Source organism: Leptonychotes weddellii, chromosome 4 (genome assembly GCF_054177405.1).
Source record: "Leptonychotes weddellii isolate Sample4059 chromosome 4, ASM5417740v2, whole genome shotgun sequence".
NCBI lineage: Eukaryota > Metazoa > Chordata > Mammalia > Carnivora > Phocidae > Leptonychotes > Leptonychotes weddellii.
The window spans coordinates 39,047,254-39,068,707 of NC_138372.1; the positions used below are offsets into that span (position 1 = coordinate 39,047,254).

Consider the following 21,454-nt stretch of genomic DNA (forward strand, 5'->3'; position numbering starts at 1 on the left):
CCACAGGAAGCCTGTGGAAATGGAAGGCACAGCACACCCCTCCTCTACTCAAAACCCTCCAAGGCTTCCCCCCGGCTTGGGGTGAAATCGAGAGTCAGCCCTTATAACGGTCTAGAAGGCCCTGTGATCGGCCCGGAGTCACCTCGCTGACTTCATCTCCTATGCTCCTTGCCCCAGCGACGCCGGCTTCCACGCTGTCATCCGAACACACCACACACGCTCTGGCCGTAGGGCCTTTGCACTTGCTGTCCCTTTGGCCTGAAATGTGGCTCTTGCAGGTAACTGCACGGCTCCTTCCTTCACCTCCTCTCATGAAGGTCATTCCTTGACCGCTCCATCTAAAACCGTAGGCCTGCCTGCCACCCCGCGCCCCAGACTTCCCTCTCCCCTTCTCCACGTTGTGTTCCTCCTTAACCATGACCACCGTCTGCCATGCTCTCTATTTTACTTATTGATCAGATTTCTTGTCTGTCCCATCCACCAGGATGTAAGTCCCGGGAGGGCACACAGGGATCCGTGTCTGCTTTGCTTACTGCCGAATGCCCCGTGCCTACGACAACGTGTCGGCCTGCGCACGTCACGCGCTCCACGGGGACTGTCTGTGCTGTGTGCGTCGTCTGCACGGGCCAGTGTGCGTCTGTACGCTGCGCGTGCTGCATGGGCCATCTCTGCAATCCCGGGTGGCTCTGGGCAGGGTCTGTGCGGGCGTTCGTGTGCAATGTGCTGTGTGTATGAGGTATACTTAGAGTCGGAGTGCTTCGTGTGTGTGTGCGCACGCGCATCCGTATACCCATCTGCTCCACACATAGGTGGCAGCAGGCTGCTTTCTGTGTCCCCTTGGGGCTGCCCCCGTGCCCCCCACCTTGGGGTGCCCATACCAACAGCCTTGCAGTTCTTGGTCAGCGTGTCCATCTCGTAGCCAGGGTGGCACTCGCACTTAAAGTAGCCCTTGTAGTTGACACAGATCTGGCTGCAGGCATCGGGGTCCTCACACTCGTCAATGTCTGTGGGGAGCGGAACACAGGTCAGAACCGGCAGAGCGCTCCGCCTCTGCTTGGGGGGTGCGGGGGGCGGTGAGGGGAGGGTCTCACCGCCGCAGGTCTTCTGGTCTAGGAGCTGGTAGCCTGCTGGGCATGTGCACTCAAAGCCGATCTTGAGGTCTGTGCAGATGTGGGAGCAGCCACCATTGTTGTGCAGACACTCGTTCAGCCCTGGGGAGGGACACAGGCTCCTGAGGGTCCAGGAGCCCGGGCTAGGGTGGGGGCAGGGCAGGGGTTGGGCCTAGAGCTGAGGCAGAGACTCAGGGCAGCAGGACCCTCACAGAGCCAGGATGCTGAGCCGCAGCGTCAGTAACCAGGTGACTGGGCAAGAGGAGGCTCCGGGCCGGACACAAAGACAGGGACAGAGTGGAACTCAGGTCCTTTGTCTCCCAGGTCAGGGCTCTGTCTACCTGGAGGCTGGAGGCAGTTAGGCCGCCTAAGGTCTCTCCTTTCACAAACACGGGTCTCACCTCCTCCTTCCTCGTGACCTCATCGTGCGGGGATCACCCCCAACCCTCAGGATACATTAAGAAACCCTTCTGAAATGCCCTTGCTTAAACATCTACAGCCTCTAGGAACCCCCTTCCTTCTTAGGAGAGCCTTCCTCACTAGACTGGCCTTCCTAAAGCTTCTGCTCCCTCTCCTCTGCTGGGTGGGGTTGGCCAGAGTCTGATGGCTCCCTCAGAATCTCCTTAAAGCACTGATTTCTGGTGCCCTGCCATTCAAGTGCCTTCCTCTGGACACATGTCCCTCCCTGGACAGGGCCCAGGGCTAGTCTGCTGTTGCCCAGAGGGAGTCTGAACAACAAAGGCTGTCCCCACTGAGCTTGTGGTTATCTAAGACCCCAGCCTTTTCTACACAGAGCTGCTGCTCGGTCAGTTCTCTCCTACCACGGAATATGATGGATTATTTCCACCTTCTCCCCTCTCAGCACCTGTCCCTCTTCCTACACTCAGTCACAGGCCTGGTCCTGGGAGTACCAACTGCTGCAGGGGCTGAAGGGATGCCAGGAGCTCATCTGGTCTCCCCATCCTCCATTCCCTCGGCCCCTCTGGCAGAGTCCTAGGGGAGGTTAGGGAGGCCAGCACCAAGGCTCACCATGTTCTCACAGCATCTTCTGGGCTTTGGAATCACAGGTTAATTCTGCAAGCCAAGAGAAGGTGCCCTGCCACCCTTCTACCCACCGGGCTCATGCACCGCCACTCCAGACAAGCCAAGCAGAGCTGAGCTAAGCGAGCTGTGGCCATGCACACAGCTGGTCTGAGCGGCCCACCCCAGGCCATGCACAGCTGTGGGTGCCCCACCTGCAGCCTGAGCCATGCAAAGGGATGATTCCCCTTTACCCCTGGGCCTCCTCCTGTTTCCCTGGGATGCTGGTGGAACTGAAAGAACAAGATCACAGCAACCCCATGACTGGAGGGTCTGGCGGGGGGGGACTCAGCCCAGAGTCCCCTGGGATGGGCTGAGCCACGGCAGCTTTGAAGGGCTCTCTGTGGGGCACCACCTCCAGAAATCTTCTGTCACTCCACGCCTTCCCTGACCTCTCCTTACTGTATTATTCCCTCAGTGCCATCCATCCACCTGCTCACCGCTCACTCACCGCCTCATTCATGCACCACTCACTGCCACCCCCCACCCCCCGTAGGTAGCAGCAACTCAACAGCTGTATTTACTGAGCACTTGACAGACTAGCATATGTAGGATGGCTCTGAAAAGGGAAAAGGGAGAGCTCGAAGTGGCTCAGGTTTCTCTGAAAGAGAAAAGCACAGAGTCCTCTAGCGCGGAGGTGCATCCGGGCGAGAGAATGAGAGTGGGTCCGGACCTTGTTGACCCTGCTCTGGAAGGCCAGCACCAAGGCAGAGGCCGGAGGGGATCCCCTGGGCCTCCCCAATTCATCTAGCCTGGAGGTGATTCTGCTGGGTGCTTGCAGGGGAGGAGGGGGCTGGTGGTCCAGAGGCCGCCATGGAAGGAAGGGCAGAGTCACTCTCCCCAGCACATGCGCGTCCCTGCATGCATGCTCACACACACCAGCAGATGTGCGGAGGCAGCAGCAGGTCCGTGGACTCCACAGACACGTTCACACGGATGCAGGGACCCACAGAGACACGACTAGCGGTTCCCTTGCCTTACTCAGAGGAGGAGCCATGGACACAGACTTTGGCCTCTCCCCCACACAGAGACACAAATACATGCATACATACTGCTCTTAGGTGTGTCATGCAAAAGACCAAAAAGAAGAGATTTAGTAGGTTAGCAGTCCCTGGCTAACTCCAAACCTGGGTGGGGTGGGGGGCTAGGCTCAGTTGCTTCCACTTCCCTATCCTCTTTTGCCCGGGTTCCTTCCTCTGGGACTTTTCCCGGCAGGGCCTCTGAGAGAGAAGGAGGGCCCAAGAGGAGTGTCTGTCCTGCCAGCTCAGGTGCAGCCTGAGTGACCTTCACCCAACCACTCTTCCTTTCAAAATCAATTTTAAAATCTCCAGCAGGGGTGGAGACATGCTGCTTCTGGGGAGTTCTAGAGAATGAAACTCCCTGGAGTGCCCAGGAGGGGAGGTGCTGAGTGAAAACGGGTCTGTCAGGAAGGTAGGGTTTGATCTAGGCTCTGTCCTCCCAGGAATTCTCTGTCCAAACCCCTGAGCTCAGAAATGAACCTTCGTGGAGCCCACACTGGGTTTCCAGCATGTTCTGTGGGATGCCCACCTCACCTACAGCCCAGACTCTCCTGTTCTTTTTAGCCTGGAACCCACCCTGACAGCTCTAGCCCCTTACTCGTGCCCAGCCTATAAGTCTTGCCTCCCAGAAAGTCCAAGCTCCTTGGGAATAGAGGGTAGCAGGCAGGTAGCCAAGTGAGGTGCATCCCAAGGCCACCTGGCTCAGGCCAGGCCTGAGTGAGGATAAGGCAGACCTTGGGATGCACCTCACTTGGCTACCTGCCTGCTGTCCCCTACCTCTCCCTCTGCAGGGATTCCTGCAGGGGGCTGGAAGGCCTCAGAGGCCAGGGCCCTGGCTAGGTCAGCAAGACAGAAATCACTGAGGAGGAAAGTTTCAGAGGGAGCACACACTCAGAGGTCTGAATGTGGAAGGAGTGAGGAGGAGAGGCCGAGTTTGTGAGAGGAAGCATAACTGAGCGTCTGGGTTGGAAAGGAAAGGCAGCTCGATTTGCAGAGATGCAGAATGAGGCCCCAGAGGCAGAGTCCCGCCTGAGGCCACAGGACAGCGCACGAGTCCAGAGAGAGGGTCAGAGCAGAATGTGTGCAGAGGGGCAGGCATAGGCCTCGGCCCAGATGCCAGGAGGGGGCTGGGTGGGGGGGGGTCAGTCCAGCAGCCAGAAGGAGACAGGTACTGTACCACACTCTTTCAGAGGCTCATCCGACCAGTCCCGGCAGTCTCTCTGAGCGTCACACACTTTCCCGCCGTCCACGCACTCGCCACTCTTACACTGAAATCTGCGGGGACCCTCACATGTTGACTCTGTCGGGCCGGACAAGAGAGTGGACAGGACCTGTGAGACCTTGGGCAGGGAGGGCTAGGCTGGTCTAGGTCCATGGGAGGCGAGCCGAGCTCCAGCCCCAGTCCCCACTAGTCTCTAGAGGACCCAGGACAGACAGGTGAATACAGGGCTGGTGGGAGCTCTGCTCTCAGAAGGGCGGGACCCCAGGGATAATCAGGATACCCAAGCATCATCTAGCTGGGTGAGGCAGGGGGCGGGGGTGGTCTGTGCCTGATCTGGCAGTACTGGGCCCTGAGAGAGAAAAGCAGGAGCCCTACAGAGACCCCGGGGACTGGACTGACCATCTGAGGGCCACCTGTGCCCTAGAGGCCCTGCATAGGGGAGGCCACCTCACTGCCCAACCTTTTATCCATTTCCCCAGATGACCTATGGTCAGGGTCCTGGCTCCTGCAAGTGGGGAGTGATGACCAGAGAGTCATCTGAGAATGAAGGGCGTTCCCTGGGGACGGAGGCTCAGCTTACGCTGGGAAAGAAGCCACTCGGAGGCTTGGGCGTGGACAAATGGTGGGGATGGACTTCCTGCAGTGCCTTTTCATGTCCCCCTAGGCCTCTTTTAGCTTTTGCAAAGTCCTTTAAAATCCTGTTCTGGGGCCAGTAGGACCGCAGGGAGTAAATCTGGGTAATTTAGGGGCAAGTGATGCTCTGGGGGAAGACACATCCTAGGGACCAAGGGGAGACCTCTCCGAACTCTGCTCTCCCTGAAGCCGGGAGAGCTCAGGGCTCTCTCAGGGAGGGTGTCGCCCCTCTGCCTCCAACCCCACGCACCCTGCAGGCAGCCAGCTTCATCACTCCCGTCCGGACAGTCCTGTTCCTGGTTGCAGCGCTTGATCGTAGGGACACAAGTCCCATCCCCACACTGGAACTCGTCCCCACGGCAGGTCCCCAGAGCTGCCAGGAGAGGGCAAAGAGGGAGGGTCAGGGCCAATGTGGTGTTGGGACAGCTCTCCTCGCGTAGTCCCCAGCCCCAGCCCATATCCACCCTCAGCAAGAACAGAACCAGTGGCTGAGCTTGGGAGTCCTCAGAGGACACCTGGCCAGGGCACTTGCAGCGTACAGATAGGGAGACTGAAGCTCAGAGAGGGGGAAGGCCTCACCCAGGATCACACAGCACTCTGGCTGGCAGAGCCAGGGCTGAAACTCAGGTCTCCTGTCTTCTCACCCATCGCCTCTCCCCAGGGCCACCTGCCCACAACAGACCCATGGCCTTCTTTTGAGTGTTGGTGCTCATTACTTAACGACTTCATCCCTTCAGCAAACCCTTCCTGAGCGCCGTCTGCATGCCGGGCACTATGTGGGACGTGGAGAACCCAGAGACTACTGGGAGGCTCCCCATCCCCTAGGAGCTCAAGGGGCCCGAGGGAGGTTGAGGAATGAACAGATGACATCACAGCATAGGCTGTGCTGCAGGAGAGGGTAGCTCAGGGTAGCCCAGGGGGAGAGACCCAGCCCAGCTGGGAGGATTGAGGCCATGAAGGACAAGCAGGCCCAGCAGGTAGGAAGGGCAGGGGCAACTCCTGAGCCTACCTGGGTCTCTGGCACTGGGGCTAGCAGGTGAATGCCTGAAATGGGCAAGGGCAGGGGGTGGGAGGCAGGACAGGGAGGGCGGGACCGGAGAAGACCCTGGGCCTCTGGGTTCAGACCTGAGCTGCAGAACTTAGGAGCCTGGGGACCTCCAACTGAGGGCTCCACCTTCCCCAAGCCCGCGTCCCACCGTAACCCAGGTAACCAGGGCGGCGGGGCCGCGCGGTATGGGGTGCACAGGGCGGCGGGAGCTTACGGCAGTCGGCCTCGTCCGACTTGTCCTTGCAGTCGCGGTCGCCGTCGCAGCGCCAGCCCAGGTGCACGCACTCGCCGCTGCGGCAGGCGAACTGGGCGGCGGCGGCGCAGGCGGCGGGCGCGGCGGTGGCCCCGGGGCCCGCGCGGCCGCACAGCTCGGCCGCCTCGTCCGAGCGGTCCTCGCAGTCGAACTGGCGGTCGCAGACCCAGCGCTCGGGGATGCAGGCGCCGCCGCCGCCGCAGCGGAACTCGCGGGGCCCGCAGGCCGGGTCGGCGCAGCCGCGCTCGTCGCTGCCGTCGCCGCAGTCGTCGTCGCCATCGCACACGAACACGGCGGCCAGGCAGGAGCGGTTGCTGCACTGGAACTCGTGCGGGGCGCACACTGCGCGGGACAGAGAGCCGGTCGGCCCTGCTGCGGGAGCCCTGAGGCTCGCCCTCAGGCCGCAGGCGCCCTGCGGGGGGCGGGGGACTTCCGATCCGGGGCCATGCACGGGGACCTGGGGCGACGCGCCTGCCCCTCCCTGAGCCTCGCAGCCTCACTGGGAGCGAGCATTCCCGTCCCGCGGCGGCCAGCATTGCGGCGGGGCGCTGCCTGTCTCCAAGGGTCTTGTGATGGTCCCAGGAAATGATACCGGACGGGACACCGACCCTTCCCCAAGGCACGAGGTCTGGGGCTGTTTCCTGAGGGCAAGGCTCTGGCCCTGCCCCACCCCCATGTGCCCACACCATCCCGGCTCAGTCCCCTGGTCTGGCGTCCAAGGCCACTGGCACGGAGTCACTGCCCTACCCGAACACCTCGGCCGCACACACCCTGGCTTCACCCATACTAGACCATTCACCCACCTCCTCACCTCCAGGCCTTCACCCAAGCTCTTCCCCTCTGCCCACTTCCTGTCTCTTCCTGCCAACCACTGTCGCTGCATTTCGCAGTGACGAGTTCTCATCCTTCAGGGGCCCGAAGTCCACCTCTTTTATAACACACTGTACGTGCTCCTACTTGGGAAGCCTCCCTCTCCCTCTGTTCTCCTTCTGCGTGCCCTTCACAGCATGTTCAAGTGTCTGGGTCTCATGTCCTGTCTCCCTCACAACTACTGCATGGGGACCGGCTCTGAGACCCAGCTTCGACCGGAGGGCCTGGCACAGAGGTCCCTGCAGGGGGCGGGTGTGGAGTGAATGGGTGCAGGGCCAGCGGGGGTGTGCATGTGCAGTAGTTAAGGGCACAGGTCAGTGGCCCTTCCTGGGGCCCTGGGTTTCCTCTCTCTAGTGAGCAACTCAGCTCAGAGGCTGGGAGGGCTTTGGAGACCACCAGCCCAACTGCTAGTTTATAGATGGGGAAACTGAGGCCCAGAGAGGAGCAACTTGCCCAGAGTCACACAGAACCAGAACCCAGGTTTGGGGCTCTTCCCTCCTACTCTGACCCCTCTCAGCTTTCTGGTTTGCTCCTCTTTTCCTGGAGTGTAGGCAGTTATCAGAGCAGAGCAGTGACCTCATCTCCCTTCTTCATTCCTTACACCGAGGCCATGGATACGCCTGGGGGCTGCAGCCTTGGGTTAACATGGTGGTGGCAGCACCAGATCTTTCCATGTGGGGGCGCCAAGAGTCTGTTTTTTATTTTCTGATAGAAAAATGTCATTTTTCATTGTTATTGAACATAAAATAGAATGATGTCTTCAGTTTCACAATGTAGGCAGCTCATCATGTGTTGCTGACAGCTCTATCAAGTTTCTGACAGCTGCATTTTCCCCCCTTCTGGGCTTTTGGGATGTTGGGGCACTGGTGGGGAAAGCACACACTACCTTGTGATGTCTGCCCCTCAAGATTACGCAGATGCCTAGATTAGCTCCTCACTTTCCTGCCAGACTCAGCTTGCATGTGTCTGGGGGGAAGGACTCACTAAGTCACTTCCTTACACTGAGCTCTCCCTGAGGCTTTAAAGTTGACAATAGCTTCAAGAGCCATATTCTCAGACCTGCATCCAGAGACCCCACTCCCAGCACTCCCAACTGGAAGCAGCTCTGGGGAGGGAGAGAAGGAAGAATTATTTCTCCTCTGCCCAGGTGGTTGGGAGCTGTAGCAGAGACGTCCAGTAAGACCTTCGAAACACCCTCCCCTGTCTCGCATAATTAATGAGGAACATGCCTGCCACCACATGGCCTAGTTAGAGATACTCCCACCCCATGCAATAGCGGCTGATGGCCCTTAGAGCTGAGGAAGCATCTGATTATGGGGTGGGGGGGGGTAGTAAGGAGGGAAGAGGATTCTCATTGGCCATCGAAGCCCCGCAAAATTATCACAGCTGAGGAAACAAGCCAGTGCCATCACTAGGGCTTTGAAACTGCCTGCCAGGATCTCCCCCCATACCCAGATGCTTCCTGCTTCAGACACATCAGAACTCCAGACTTGGAATCTAGAGTGCTGTGTGACTCAGAAGCCTCCGGAGAGATGGCATTTCCCCTGGGCCAGGGAGGATGGATAGGATGTAAATATAGAGGCTGGAGGAGGGAGTGCGGTGGGAGGCAGTGGTGGGTGAGTGCCTGGCAAAAGCTCACACAATACCCCATAATACCCCAAACCACCCATATCTCAGCCCAGCCTTGCAGCCTAGTTATTGACAGCCAGTCTGTCTCTCCTATTAATCATGAGCTCCCGGAGGAAGGAGTGTGTAGGATTCACCTCATCATCCCTTCCAGAGCCTGGCTCCAGGCCTGGCACACAGTAGGTGTCCATCCAATTGCATAGCCCCACTGGCCCCGGACCTGCTGGCCTGCTCCCGGGGAAGGAGATAATCCTGTGTTTGAAGCTCAGTGATGTGGAACTGCCCCAGTGACCAGTTCCATCTGTTCCTGCTGAGGCTGCTGGGGGTCTTCCCGCCCTGTGACTTTCGTGCTCGAGTCTGAGATTTCAGCATCAGACGTCCTTCACACTTCAGGAGTCTGCCCCTCCCCCCCCCCCAGCACCTCCAGCGCCCTGGCTGGGGAGGCCACCATTACTCCCCAAGACCCGGCCCTGGCCCCCAGCCCTTGCTCGGGGGTCGGTGGAGACGGATGGGATGGATGAGCAGATGTCAGATATGGTAAAAATACTCCTGGGCTTGGCTGTCCAGAGCCGGGTTTGAATCTCAGTTCCACCACTCAGCCTTGGGCGCTTTTCCTCGCTTGTCTGAGCCTCAGTTTCCTCACCCATAAAATGGGGATGAGAATGGCTGCTCGTGCGGTGGTTGTGAGGATGAAAGCAGGAAATGTCTCTCCAGAGCGCCTGGCCATTACTAGTGTCCTGATCGTTACCCTTTCCTCTCCACCCCCCGAGCCCCGAGAGAAGGCCCTTCCCGGAAGGGGCTACTGCTCCCCGAGGCTGCCTGACCACCCTGCAGACCCTGGGACCTAACCCGACTCACAGGTGGCACAGCCGGCCTCGTCCGCTCCACTTTCGCAGTCCTTCTCCCCGTCGCAGCGCCACGAGGCGGGCACACACTTGTGGCTGGCGGGTCCACAGCTCAGCTTCTCTGCAGGACACACCTGCTTGGCTGAGGAGACAGACACACGCGCATGGCTTAGCCAAGGAGGACACGGGGCATGGCGCCAACCAGTCCTCCCGCTGGACTCCAGCCACCCGGCCCGAGGCCCTGGGAATCTGTCAGGGCCTCCCTGCCCCGGGTCCCAGTTTCTTCATCTGAGAAGCAGCCTCTGTCTGCCCCTAAGACCCTCGGAATCCTACATTCTCACCACTCCCTGCCTAACGCCCTTTCATGGGCCCTTGGTCCCTGGCACTCAAGCCCCTCCTCGATCCAGCCCGCCCTGTCTGCCTCACCAGCCCCACCTTCCGCCCTCCAAACATCCCCTTTGAGCTCCAGCAACACAACATTGCCATGCCCTGCATGCTTCTCTGCCATTTCCCCGCCGTGTGCCCTGGGGTGAAATATGCCCCAGTCGGGCCTCAGTTTGGCACATCAGTGACTCCATGATCTGAACGTGTGGATGTGGAGGGCTCACCAAGGCCGCAGCAGCTGCCCAGGTAAGCCCCGCCCCCTGCTGTCCCCGCCCCCAGCGATGGTGCCGAGTCCGCTGTAGAGAGCGGTGCTGTGCGTGCAGCAGGGCCCAGCGGGACCACACAGCTATAATTACTGCAGTGGCAATCAGAGGCTGACTCAATCAGGGGCCTGGAGCCCCAGGGCTGATTCTCAATTTGGAAGAAAGAATGAGATCCCTGATCAGGGCTGGGGACAGCTCTCATCTTGAGCGGCCCAGGATGACCCACGTGACAGACCCAGCCGTGACAGACACATTTCAGACCTCTGCGGCTGGCTCCCTGCTACCTTCCAGGGTGTAAACTCAGTCGTCGCTCAGATGTGCCAGGCACAGAGCTAGATACTTAATCCGCACAATTGCCCGGCAGGATGAGGATTATGTCGAGGCCTCCAGCTTGGAGGTTGAGGGCAGGGGCTCTAGAACCTGGCTTCCTGGGCATGGATTTGGTCACTCACTGGCTATGTGACCTTAGTCAACAGTCCTCATCTTGGTGCCAACAGAGTGGGAATGATACTATTCCCTAAGTTAATGTCTGTAAGGCCTTTAGAAGAACGCCCAGCCCAGTGCTCACTATCCACTGTAATTCTCCAAATGAACAGATGAGGATTTGTTTATTCACTCAGTGAGTATCTACTGAGTGCTGCCGGGTACGAGAACTGGTGGTAAGCACTGGGCGCTAGTCACACAGCTGCTAAGAACCGAGTGAGGACTCAAAGTCAGCTGTGTCTGATGCCACACACTTGGCAGTCTGTTGCACCTGCCATTGGGGGGGGTCACTCATGCCTCCCCCTCAATTTTGCCCCCTCATCTCAGACCAGTTTCCCCTTCTCTGACTTTCATAGATGGGATGGCAGGGCACAAGAGATGGAGAAAAGGGGTAAGATGGGGCAGGGGGCAGGTGTTGGAGGCAGGGCCCCCAAGACACTACTATGCCAAGGGAGAGAAGTACCTGGGACCCCAGAGTTCTCCCTAGGAATACATTTCGTGAAACAGGAGGCAACCCACTGGGAATACAGGATTCATGGGATTCATTTTTTAGACATTCCCCTTCACAAATAACTGTTGCATAGAGCCCTAGAGAGTGCGGACTCTCCAAGATCTTTTGAGGCTTTAGTTGTCCTGAATGTGGACATCAGGCAGCCTTGGGGCCATAGTGCAGGGTGGTGAAGGAGGTCTGGCTGCTGGGAGGTGGGGCCCTTCCAGAGCCCCTCTATCACCCGCACACCGCAGGACCCCTGGAAGCACATGAAGGTGCTGAAGCCAACTAGTGTTTCCCAGACTCCTGACTGCAGGGTGGGCTATGGGTGCTGCTGGAATGCAGGTTCCTGGGCCCGGCTCATAGTAGACTGCATCCAGACTTTGAGGGCACAGCCCAGGAACCTGCATTTCAGTAACTCCCCTCAACCCCTGGGTGATTCCCACGCACCCCATCTGAGAATCACTGGGTTAACATTCTGCAAGTCTAAAAGATACAGAATATTTCATCTTTCAAATTCACTCCCATAAGAGTGATAGAGGTCTTCTGTATGCCTTCAAGCTCCTGAGAGCAATGAGACAGAGGGACAAGGTGATCATCTATCCTTGAGCCAGGCCTCAGGAAACGGAACTTCACGGGGGAGTTGGGAGGAAGCCATATTACTGAGCACCCACAGTGTGTCAGGCCACTCCATTTCCCATGCGGCCTGCAACCTCCCAGGCTATACGTGCCAACTCCAGAGATCATCACAGCAGTACCCCGGAGCAGAGCAGGGCAGCAGTCCTTCAGGTAAGCACTGCATTTGACAGAGGAGGAACCAGGCTCAGAGAAACCAAGGAACTGGTCCAAAGATGCACAGCAAGTGAGAGGCAGAGTCCAGGTTCCTCTGACTGAACCTGCCCTGCATGCTCCTGGGGGTAGAGAAGTAGCCTGAACCAGCCCCAAACTCTACACCCAAATGCCCAGGTGACTGAAATGGCCCTTGACCGTCCTCCCCACCTCTTGGGGCCTGGTTCTGCAGACCCCAGCACAGCAGGCAGCCGCTTGAACTGTTAATGAATATTTATATAGTTAATTGCATAACCTTTCAGCAAGGACAATGATTAAACAATCCATCTGCTTCCTTTCTTTATAATTAATAAGACATTTGCAGTGTCCTTAAATAGACAGCTCTAATTACAGGCTCTGGAGGATTCAGCAATGCCTGACACCAGCCTTCCTACCCTCAAAGAGCCAAGGCACCATCCTGGAAGGTGAGGACACAAGAGGTCACATCGAGGAGCACCCACTATAGTGACAAGAGACAGAGGTCCAAAGAGGGGAAGGGACCGCCTAGGCTACTGGATGCCAGGTGTCCCAACCACCCCTCTCTCCTAGAACCTGACCATCTCTGCTGTCATACGGCTCTTCCCCAAAGCTAGAATGGGAACCTCACTTTGCAGGCTCCAGGGTCAGGCCTCCTCACTGCCTAGTCCTGGGGAGCTGGTCTGGGTAAGCACTGATATGCAGGATCTCCTCATGAGGGAGGGGAGTGCTGTGACTACCTCCATTTTACAGATGAGGTGAGCCAAGCCCAGAGAGGGTAAGGTGTTTGCTCAAAGTCTTGTGGAGAGAGGCCAAGCTGGACTTCTAGCCCAGGTCTCTTATGTCCAAACACATGGCCTAACTTACCACACGTAACCACTGCCCATGAGAAAAGCAGGCCCTGTTGGTGCCCCCGGCACCTCCGGGCTGGAGAGGGTTCGCCAGAGGAAGGAGGCTCACTGGGCCTTTACTCAGGTAGGGTCTGCCACATGGCTGCCTGATGTCCACATTCAGGACAACTGAAGCCAAAGGCCCCCAGGCAGCACGATGCAGGAGAAAGAGAATGAATGAGTTTTGGAGCTGGGCACACGTGGGTCCAAACCCATCTACTAAGATGCAGGTCCTTCGGCCAGTCAATCTCTCTGCACCAAGGCTCCATCTGAAAATGGGGCTACGTAATCTCCTAGAGTTGGTAGCTTGTTTAAATGAGGAAACATGGAGAGCTTGACACTCAGAGCCTGGAACACACTCAGAAACCAGTTGCCGCTGTTTCATCTCACGAAATCCTAATGTAAGAGGCTGTCAGGGCCTTGGTCTCGTCCCCCGGGAATGCACGGGATCACAGTCCACAGGGCCCACCGTGATGGAGCCTCTCTCCAAGAAAGACGCCCCGAGGAATGCCCTGGCCAACAGGTGTCCCCGAGGTCCTGAGAGGCAGGCGTGAAGAAGCCTACCGTCTCTCAGACACCAGGAAGCCTCCAGAGTCGGCAAGGGCCTGGAATGGCATGCTGGAGTGGCTGTAGGCATTATCAACTCCCAGAGAATCCTGCTCCAGAAATCCAATCCACTGGCGTTCTCTAATTTATGAGTTCACAAATTAATAAAAAGAAAAATGTCTGTCGAGTAAAAGAATGAAAGTGTCTGATGGCTGCTTAGTGAGCGAGGACATCTGCCGTGTCAGGACATGTGATGCTTAAGGGCAGACGACCTCCAGATGGGGACGGCCAGCTCCAGGAGGGCCAGAGCCTCAGGCGGTGGGGCTCCTCGTGTCCGGCTGCTGCCCAGGAAGCATGGCATGGGGCCACCCCATCATGTCAGGGGGCAGTCACGCCCAGTTCCTTCCCATGGGCTCAGGTGAAGTACTCCTAGCTGGTCAGCCTCTAGCTTGCCTCTGGGCCTCAGAAAACCTCTGGGCCTCCACTTCCTTATCTACAGTAGGAAGGGGCACTTCACTTGGTTCAGCCGTAAGGTCCCCCTTTCAGTGGAAAGGTTCTAAGATGATGAATAAATTCCCATTTTCAATAAGCAGTACCTAAAGCTGCCACCCACGCACCTTGAACCAACCTCCCCTTCCCCACGCCGTACCCCTCCCACAGGATGCCTGAAGGTGAGTCAGAAGCCGTCCCCAATCAAGTGAGCTATAATTAGAACTGAAATGCCACTTTGAATAGGCAAATGTCCCAGGCTTTCCTACTGTGACTCCTGGCCGTATTTGAGAGACACAAATCCCAGAACCAGAAGGAAAGAGAGCCTGGAGAAACCGCAGCTAGCTAGGGGCAGAGACACAGTGGGGGAGCACAAAAATGGGAATGTGCTCCCAAATCCCTTTCCCTCTCTATGCAGACCGCCTTCCTTATTCTAAAATGTTAAATTGTAGGGGCGCCTGGGTGGCTCAGTCGTTGAGCATCTGCCTTCAGCTCAGGTCATGATCCCAGGGTCCTGGGATCGAGCCCCGCATCGGGCTCCCTGCTCGGTGGGAGCCTGCTTCTCCCTCTCCTACTCCCCCTGCTTGTTCTCCTGCTCTTGCTATCTCTCTCTCAAATAAATAAATAAAATCTTTAAAAAAAAGAATAATAATAATAAATAAAATAAAATGTTAAATTGCTGTATGTGGGAGAGAGGGCCTGGAATCAAAATACAGTAATAAGAGTAACACAGCCATTTACTCCAGCACCAACACTATGCCACATTTTTTCCATTTCGTTGTCGTAACCCCCATAGGGCAGGTGCCATCACTCCATTTTACAGATGAGCAAACTGAGGCTCAGGGAAACTGGGCAACCAACCTGAGGTCTCACAGGACCTGGACCCAAATATATCACACACCCAATCCACTACACTTTACTACTGCCTGTAATCTTTCTTCGAGCTGGCATAGTCCCTAGGAACCTGGTAGGCTACAGAGGTGAACTTGGTAGACTGTGGGGGTTGCTATGGCAACGCCAGTTAAATGGGCAGTGGGTTGGCTAGCAGGTTCCCATTTGGTGGGGAAGCAGTGAGCCAGCCTGCCGCCAGGTCCTGCTACCCCAAATTCTGCCTGACCCTTGAGGTCCCACTCTGGCCCGCTTCCTCCAGGCCTACCCACAGGCCATGCCCACCTCTGACCAATATAACTTTGCACAGGAAGTGGGATCCTGAGCCATGTGCCCCAGCTGGGAGAAAGAGGGTCCTAAGAGTCCAGGAATCTTAGATCATGGTCTTTGGAATTCTGAGATGTTAGAAACTGGGGCCCAGACAAGGATGGGAAAGTGGGCAGGACCTCACAGCAAATTCACTGGGACAGCCCAGAGGAAGGCTGGGCCTCCTGACTCCCAGGGTGCAGCCTTGAGTCCTGTTCCCACGGGCACTCCGTCAAGCCTCAGAGAGAGCCTGACCAGCCCGTCTTTTATCACAGAAGGCCAACCAGCCACAAACCACCTGTGTATCTTGGAAGCAAGGCCCTCGACTTCTCCAGTCATTCAACCGTCAAATAACAGTGCCTTACAGAGGATACAAAGCAGGCCTGGGAGGCAGGAGGGGTGAGGCTGGAGGGTCCCTGCACTCACCAGGGGATGGGAAGGCAGCAACTGCTAGGACAAGCAAGAGGAAGAAAGACAGAGGGGCATGGGGCAGGGCATGGAGGAGAGGGATGGCAAGAGGGAAGCTGGGCAGGGGGGCAGGCAGGGGGGCGGCTGTCCAAGAGAGCAGGGTGGGTAGGGCCCTGGATCTGGGGCAGGGAAGATGAAAAGGGACAACGACACAATGAGACAGACACATGGGGAGAAGGGGGAGTCCAGCTCTCAGGCAGTAGGACAGACCCCAGTAATAACTGTGCTGAGGCTCCCCTCGTTCCCCTGTTGCCCCCAGTGTCCAGGGCTGGAGTGGGGCTGGGATAGCCCAGCTGGCTGACTACGGTGCCCCCAGCACAGCCCCTGGTGGCCGTAGCCCCCTCCCCAAACACACACTCCTGGCTGTACACGGCTCTGCCCCTCCTTAGCCGGGCAGCCTCGGGCAAGTGGCCAAACCCATCCTGGCCTCAGTTTCCTTCTCTTTAAACAGGGATCCAAGCTGGCCCTGAGGATGAGAAGCACAGTGGGCGTGGCTGGGCTTTGTGCCTTCTGCAGCTCACGACAAAGCTCCGGACCAGCCCCAGGACAGGTTGGCTGCCTGGCGGGTAAGAAAAGGACAGGGCCTGTGGCCTGGCCAGGAGAGGCAGAGGCAGCTGTGCAAGGAGACAAGGGGGCCTCCTGTCTCGGGCCGGGGTCGCTCTTGCTCTCCCTTTCTCTCTCTCACGGGGAGACTGGTAGCTCTGTTGCTAGGAGACAAAGAAACCCAGTTATCACCAGCCACAGCCTTAGATGGGCTGCGGGCCTCCATTGTCCCCGCCTCTGCCTCTGGGGCGAATGTGACCCCTAACGAGGATGGGGATTGTGACTCGTGGTCCGCACCAACCTTCCCATCCTCCACGTGCTCCCCACCAACCTTTTGTCTCAGTCTCACTCAGCTAAGGCTCTGCCTCAGGACTGCTGGGGCCTTCCCCGCCCCCTTCTCATCTCCTTTTTAATTTAACAAATGTCACAGAATGACCTGCCGGGTGTAAGTTTGCTTTGAGGATTAGGGCCTGGAAAAGAAATCAAGGAGAGACAAAGCCCGAGTGTGGGAGGCGGGCCTGGGGCTCTGGCTCGGGCCCTCGGCCTCACCCCAGGCTGCCTCTGTTGCCATCCATCCTGCCGTGGATGCTGGGGCTCCTGGGCTCAGCTGGCTTGGGGCAGAGGCCTCAGAGTCCTGGCTGGGTGGTCTTGGGCAAGTCACTCAACCTCTCTGAGCCTCAGTGTCCTCCTTTGCAAAATTCAGAAAGTGAACCCTCATAAGGCTGCCTTGGGAAGATGAATTAGTGCACGCAAAGAGCCTAGCACTGTGTCTGGCCCATGGCAAACACTTAATAGGCACTCACTGTTAGCAGTACTCCTAGAATTATGATCAGAGTCCTCCAGAAAAATAGCGGGGGAGGCTGTGGGGAGACCCGGAGGATATGCTCTGGCTGCTTCTGGTTAGAAGGCCTGTTTCTAGCTCCTGGTGCCCCAGGAGCAGGGCCCGAACTGCAAGAGGCCTGTGAGGGAGTCAGCAGAAACCAGTAGCAGCTAATACGCCTGGCCATTGGCTGGGAGCCCCCAACAGTGCGGCACAAGGCAGGTCTGGAGCTGTGTCTGACAGATCAACTCCACTGAGCCTCCCATCCTCCCAACAAGGAGGATCTGACGAGGAAGCTGAGTGCCCACCCCCCCCAGCCCCAGCGCCAGGACTCACTGCACGTAGTCTCGGACTCATCAGAGCCATCAGGACACTCCTCCTCGCCGTCACACTTCCACCGCTCTGGGATGCAGTGGCCGTTGCCACAGGTGAAGTCGCTGTCTGCACAGGTCTTCTTGGCTGTGGGGCAAGGAGAAGAGTGTGAGGGGGCTTGGTGGGCCCAGGAGGCTTTTCTGGGATACGGTCAGGTGGCTCTGGGGTGACCAGGATGTGCACTGTCTGAAAGTAGGACCACATGACCTCCCACCACCCCAATGGGCCACAGAGGGCCTCGCCAACCAAGAGAGGACAGGAGAGACTCCCTTATTCATTCCTCAGGCATCTGCTGAGCTTTGGCTGGAGACAGTGACACCTGGCCCTGCCTCCAAGTTCAGGAGCTCAGGTCCAACAAGGGTACCAGGATCCATGCTCCAAGGGACTGCCTGTTCTCCTGTCTTACTCCTCTTCCCCCAGAGTCCAGTTCCACTGCCACTGCCCCCAGGAAGCCTTCCCTGATCACCTACGGCAGTTACTTTAGCCCCTCTGGCCAGTTCTCAGCCCCTTTACTGGCCTGTCCTGCTCCTCCTAACCAGGCCCTTCTGGAAGCACCAGGGAGCTGCTGCTAATGAATCCTAAAAGCAAATGATTACTCTGAGACAAGATTAATGAGGTATGTTCTGTTTGGAGTGATGAAAAGACCATCTGCTGGGTGAGACACCCAATCAGTCTCCTGAGAGAAAGTGCTCTCGAGGCACTTACACCCCGGAAGGGAGGCTCCTCGGGGGGCTCTGAATCCCAGCTCTGCCTCTTTCGATCTGCGTGACCATGGGGGTGGTCACTTAACCACCGAGCCTCTGTTTTCTTATCTATATAATGGGAAGAAGAAAACGAGGGTGCTGAGGAGGAATAACAAGTCACAGTGTACAAAGAACATGGAAAGAGGTCCTGGCACCGAAGATGCAGTCAGCAAGAGCTACTGCTGTTTTTATGGTTTGAGCCTTAGTTAGATGCAAAGGAAACACGGGACATATATAGCAGACTGAGATCTCACAGCTGGTAACAAAACTGGGGTAACAGGGCAGGGGCCAACATGGCTTGCCTTTCTCCGTGTCCCTCCACTGGTCTGATGCTCCTCCGGGTAGGGACTCTGTCAGATTCGGCACAGGGCCCAACTCAGGGTGGATCTCAGTGGGGACACTGGACCAAATGGGGGCATGGCTGCCCAGCCTCTGTTACCACACCTCCAGGGCGGGGCTCACCTTCTCCCAGGGAAGCTTCTTCCCGATAGCCAGCCTTGGATTATGTAACTCCTCCCACAGACCTTCTGGCTGCCTCTGGGGCCATGTGACTGCTCCCCCTGGCCTGAACAGCCTGGCCGGGATTTGAGGACAGACACTGGGTCTCCTGAATCCATTATATTTCTGCCTTTCAGTGGAATCATTGCAGGACATCTGTGTTCTAAGATGAGTTTTCTTCACACTTTCTTTAGAAGAATACCTCTGTCTGTGCAGGGTTAGAAGAAATGAGAGGAATCCGTCTACCTATAGATTTGGTGGGGGATGGGAGGCTCTGAGGCCCAGAGAGGGAACAGGGCTGGCCCAGGGAAACACAGCAAGGCAGGGATCAGAACAACTTCTCCTGCCTCTCAGCCCAGGCCCCCAAGCAGCCCTCCCTGAGCTCCACACCCAGGAGCTGGTGTGGGTAATAGATACCAATACCGCCTTTCGGTAAGTCACCGCCTGTAATCGTCTGAAAGTAAGTACAGTTATAAACCACCTGGGGCATTTTCTAACATGAGGACCAGAGCATCCCTTCCACAAGAAGCTCGGCGTCCATAGAAAAGAGAAAATGTATATCCTAATGTCTTCTTTATCCTGTTCTAACTTTCTCCAAGCACATTCTGTGTGCCATGACAAAGGGCCACGTATGTCCCCACTTGACACACGAGGAAATCCCGGCCAAAAAGTGTTAAGTACGTGTCCAAGGTCACATGGGTGGGAGCAGGGCCACAATTTGACATCACAGTCAGATCCCTCTGTCCCCCCCAACCACAGCTCCCCAGATAAAACATTCAGCAGCATCAGATGTGGAAGAAAAGCCTCAAATGAGGTGGGAAAATCCCGCAGGAGCTTCGCTTCAGCATTCAGTGAGCTTGCATCTGTGCCCGGCTCTGCACTGAGCACATGGAAGAGAAATCAGCCCAACCTGTTCCCCAGGAACTCAGGGTGAGTGCTGAACAGGCAGAACCCAAAAGAGCAAGGTAAGCCTGACGAAGAAGGTGATGAAGGGGCTCTGTCCCTGGTCTCAGCCAGCCAGACACTATCGAAAGGCCCTTTCCTCCCTGGCATTCTGGGAACCTGGGAGTGAGCTTGGCTTCCCCCAGTGGGCCAAGCCCTGTAGGCACCAGGCAAGGAGCCCAGGGCAGCCAAAAGCACCATCGCAGTCCTGAAGGGCAGCCTCAGCGATGGATGTCCCACGCAGTGTTCTGGAGAAGAGATTTGCTTCCTGTCGTGACCGGTTTGGACATTTTCCACCCTGGCTCTGGCCTGGCACCTTTCACCCAGTATCCCAGGGACTCCTCACATCGGCAATCTTACAGAAGAGGAAACTGAGGGGGGTAGGTGGCAGAAGTGGGATTTTAATTCCATGTGGCAGCTGCCAAAGCTTGGGCTCTTCCCACTAAGGCCCTCAGCCACTTCCGTATTATCAGGCTAAGACGAGCCCAGAAAAGCAAATGCAGTGTGACCAGTGAAATAGCTCTCAGGTCCCCGCGGCCACAGGACAAGGCAATGGGGCAGATCAGCCACATCGCTCAGAAGTACCACATAAAGTATTCCCCTGGAATGTGCCTGGAAGTGTGCGCCAGAATAAACATGGGCCTGTGACAACCTGTCTCTGCTAATGGACCACTCTGGGGAAACTGAGGCAGCATGCTCATTTTCAGGTTGGGGACCATGACTCAATCACCTTAGTGGGCCATGTCTGAGAATGTAACCCCATGGAAAGATCTGGAGCAAGAGGTGAGACTGAATTTTGGCACAGCCACCTCCTCTCTGGGCGACCTTGGGCAAGTTCCTTCCCTCTCTGGGCAAGCGGGGATGGTGGCTTTCAGTGCCAGTGCAAGGACAAAAGGCAAAAGGGCTCTCGCAAGGGATCCCAGTGAGCATTCCCGTGTTGAGTCGGTCAGTGTAATGAGCCTGACAGGGGCATGAGGCTACATCAGCCCCGCCAAGGCATGAGGGCTGAGCAGTCTTTCAAGCCCATCAGAGCCAGCCATGCCAGATCCCATTCCTGGCCTTGGCTCCAACTCCCAGGGTGATTCCCTAGCTGGGCTCGAGGCCGTGGCCCCGTTTCCAGGGATTTATTTCCTTCCATGCCAGTCTGCCCCTTGGACAATGCCCACCTCTGTGAGCCCCTGTACTCCACAGCCCAGGAGCTGTGCATAGTCATCCAGGGTCTGCGACATCATAATCTGGTACCATGGCAACAGATGGGCTGCCATGAAGGATTTGGGATTCCAGAGGGCGGTGGGGAGGAGCCTACCCCTGGGCAGAGTTGGGGAGAATGGGAAATCCCGGACAAAGGAGGTAGGCGTTGCCACTTAAGAACACCGGCAGAGGAAAGCATCAGATACTCCGCGGTCAGTCAAACTCTGCTCTGCCACATAAGGGCTGTGTGACCTTTTGCAAGTTACACAACTTCTCTGAGTCTCACTTTCTTCACCTACATTCAGAGATCATATCGCTGCTTTGCCAAACACACAAGGTTGTGGGAAGTGAATGGGCTAAGGATTGTGTCGGGGCTTTATAAACTGAAAAGCATAAAAGTGCAAGTTTGAGGCGTGTGAAGTCAGCAGCCCCAGCCGCTGTGCGTGTGACCTTGGGCCCACCCGTCACATAGGGCCTCCCTCCTCATTTGGAGATGGAGGTGTGGTGCCGACTGAATCTTAAGTCCCGCTCAACACCCAGAGTCTATGATCTCGTGAAATTATTATGATCACTCAGCACCTCCCAGTTTCTCCACCCCCAGAGTCCTCCTTCCCTGAGACAATACGTAT

The 21,454-nt window shown here is 57.0% G+C and overlaps 1 protein-coding gene across 11 annotated transcripts in view; it reads right to left on the minus strand.

Annotated features, from left to right (window-relative positions):
* The window catches only part of LRP8 (LDL receptor related protein 8), a 76,014-nt gene that overhangs the window by 22,912 nt on the left and 31,648 nt on the right, over positions 1-21,454 (minus strand). For 3 of the 11 annotated variants that reach the window (XM_081816968.1, XM_081816964.1, XM_081816969.1), the window contains exons 3-9: positions 17,416-17,538; positions 9,719-9,847; positions 6,326-6,706; positions 5,314-5,436; positions 4,386-4,508; positions 1,092-1,211; positions 879-1,004 (exon numbers count right to left, since the gene is read on the minus strand). In XM_081816968.1, the coding sequence (XP_081673094.1) occupies positions 879-1,004; positions 1,092-1,211; positions 4,386-4,508; positions 5,314-5,436; positions 6,326-6,706; positions 9,719-9,847; positions 17,416-17,538 (1,125 nt within the window). Of the gene's footprint in view, positions 1-878; positions 1,005-1,091; positions 1,212-2,344; positions 2,423-4,385; positions 4,509-5,313; positions 5,437-6,325; positions 6,707-9,718; positions 9,848-17,415; positions 17,539-21,454 lie in introns of all 11 variants that reach the window. The other 8 variants (XM_081816967.1, XM_081816970.1, XM_081816973.1 and 5 more) reach the window with 6 other exon arrangements.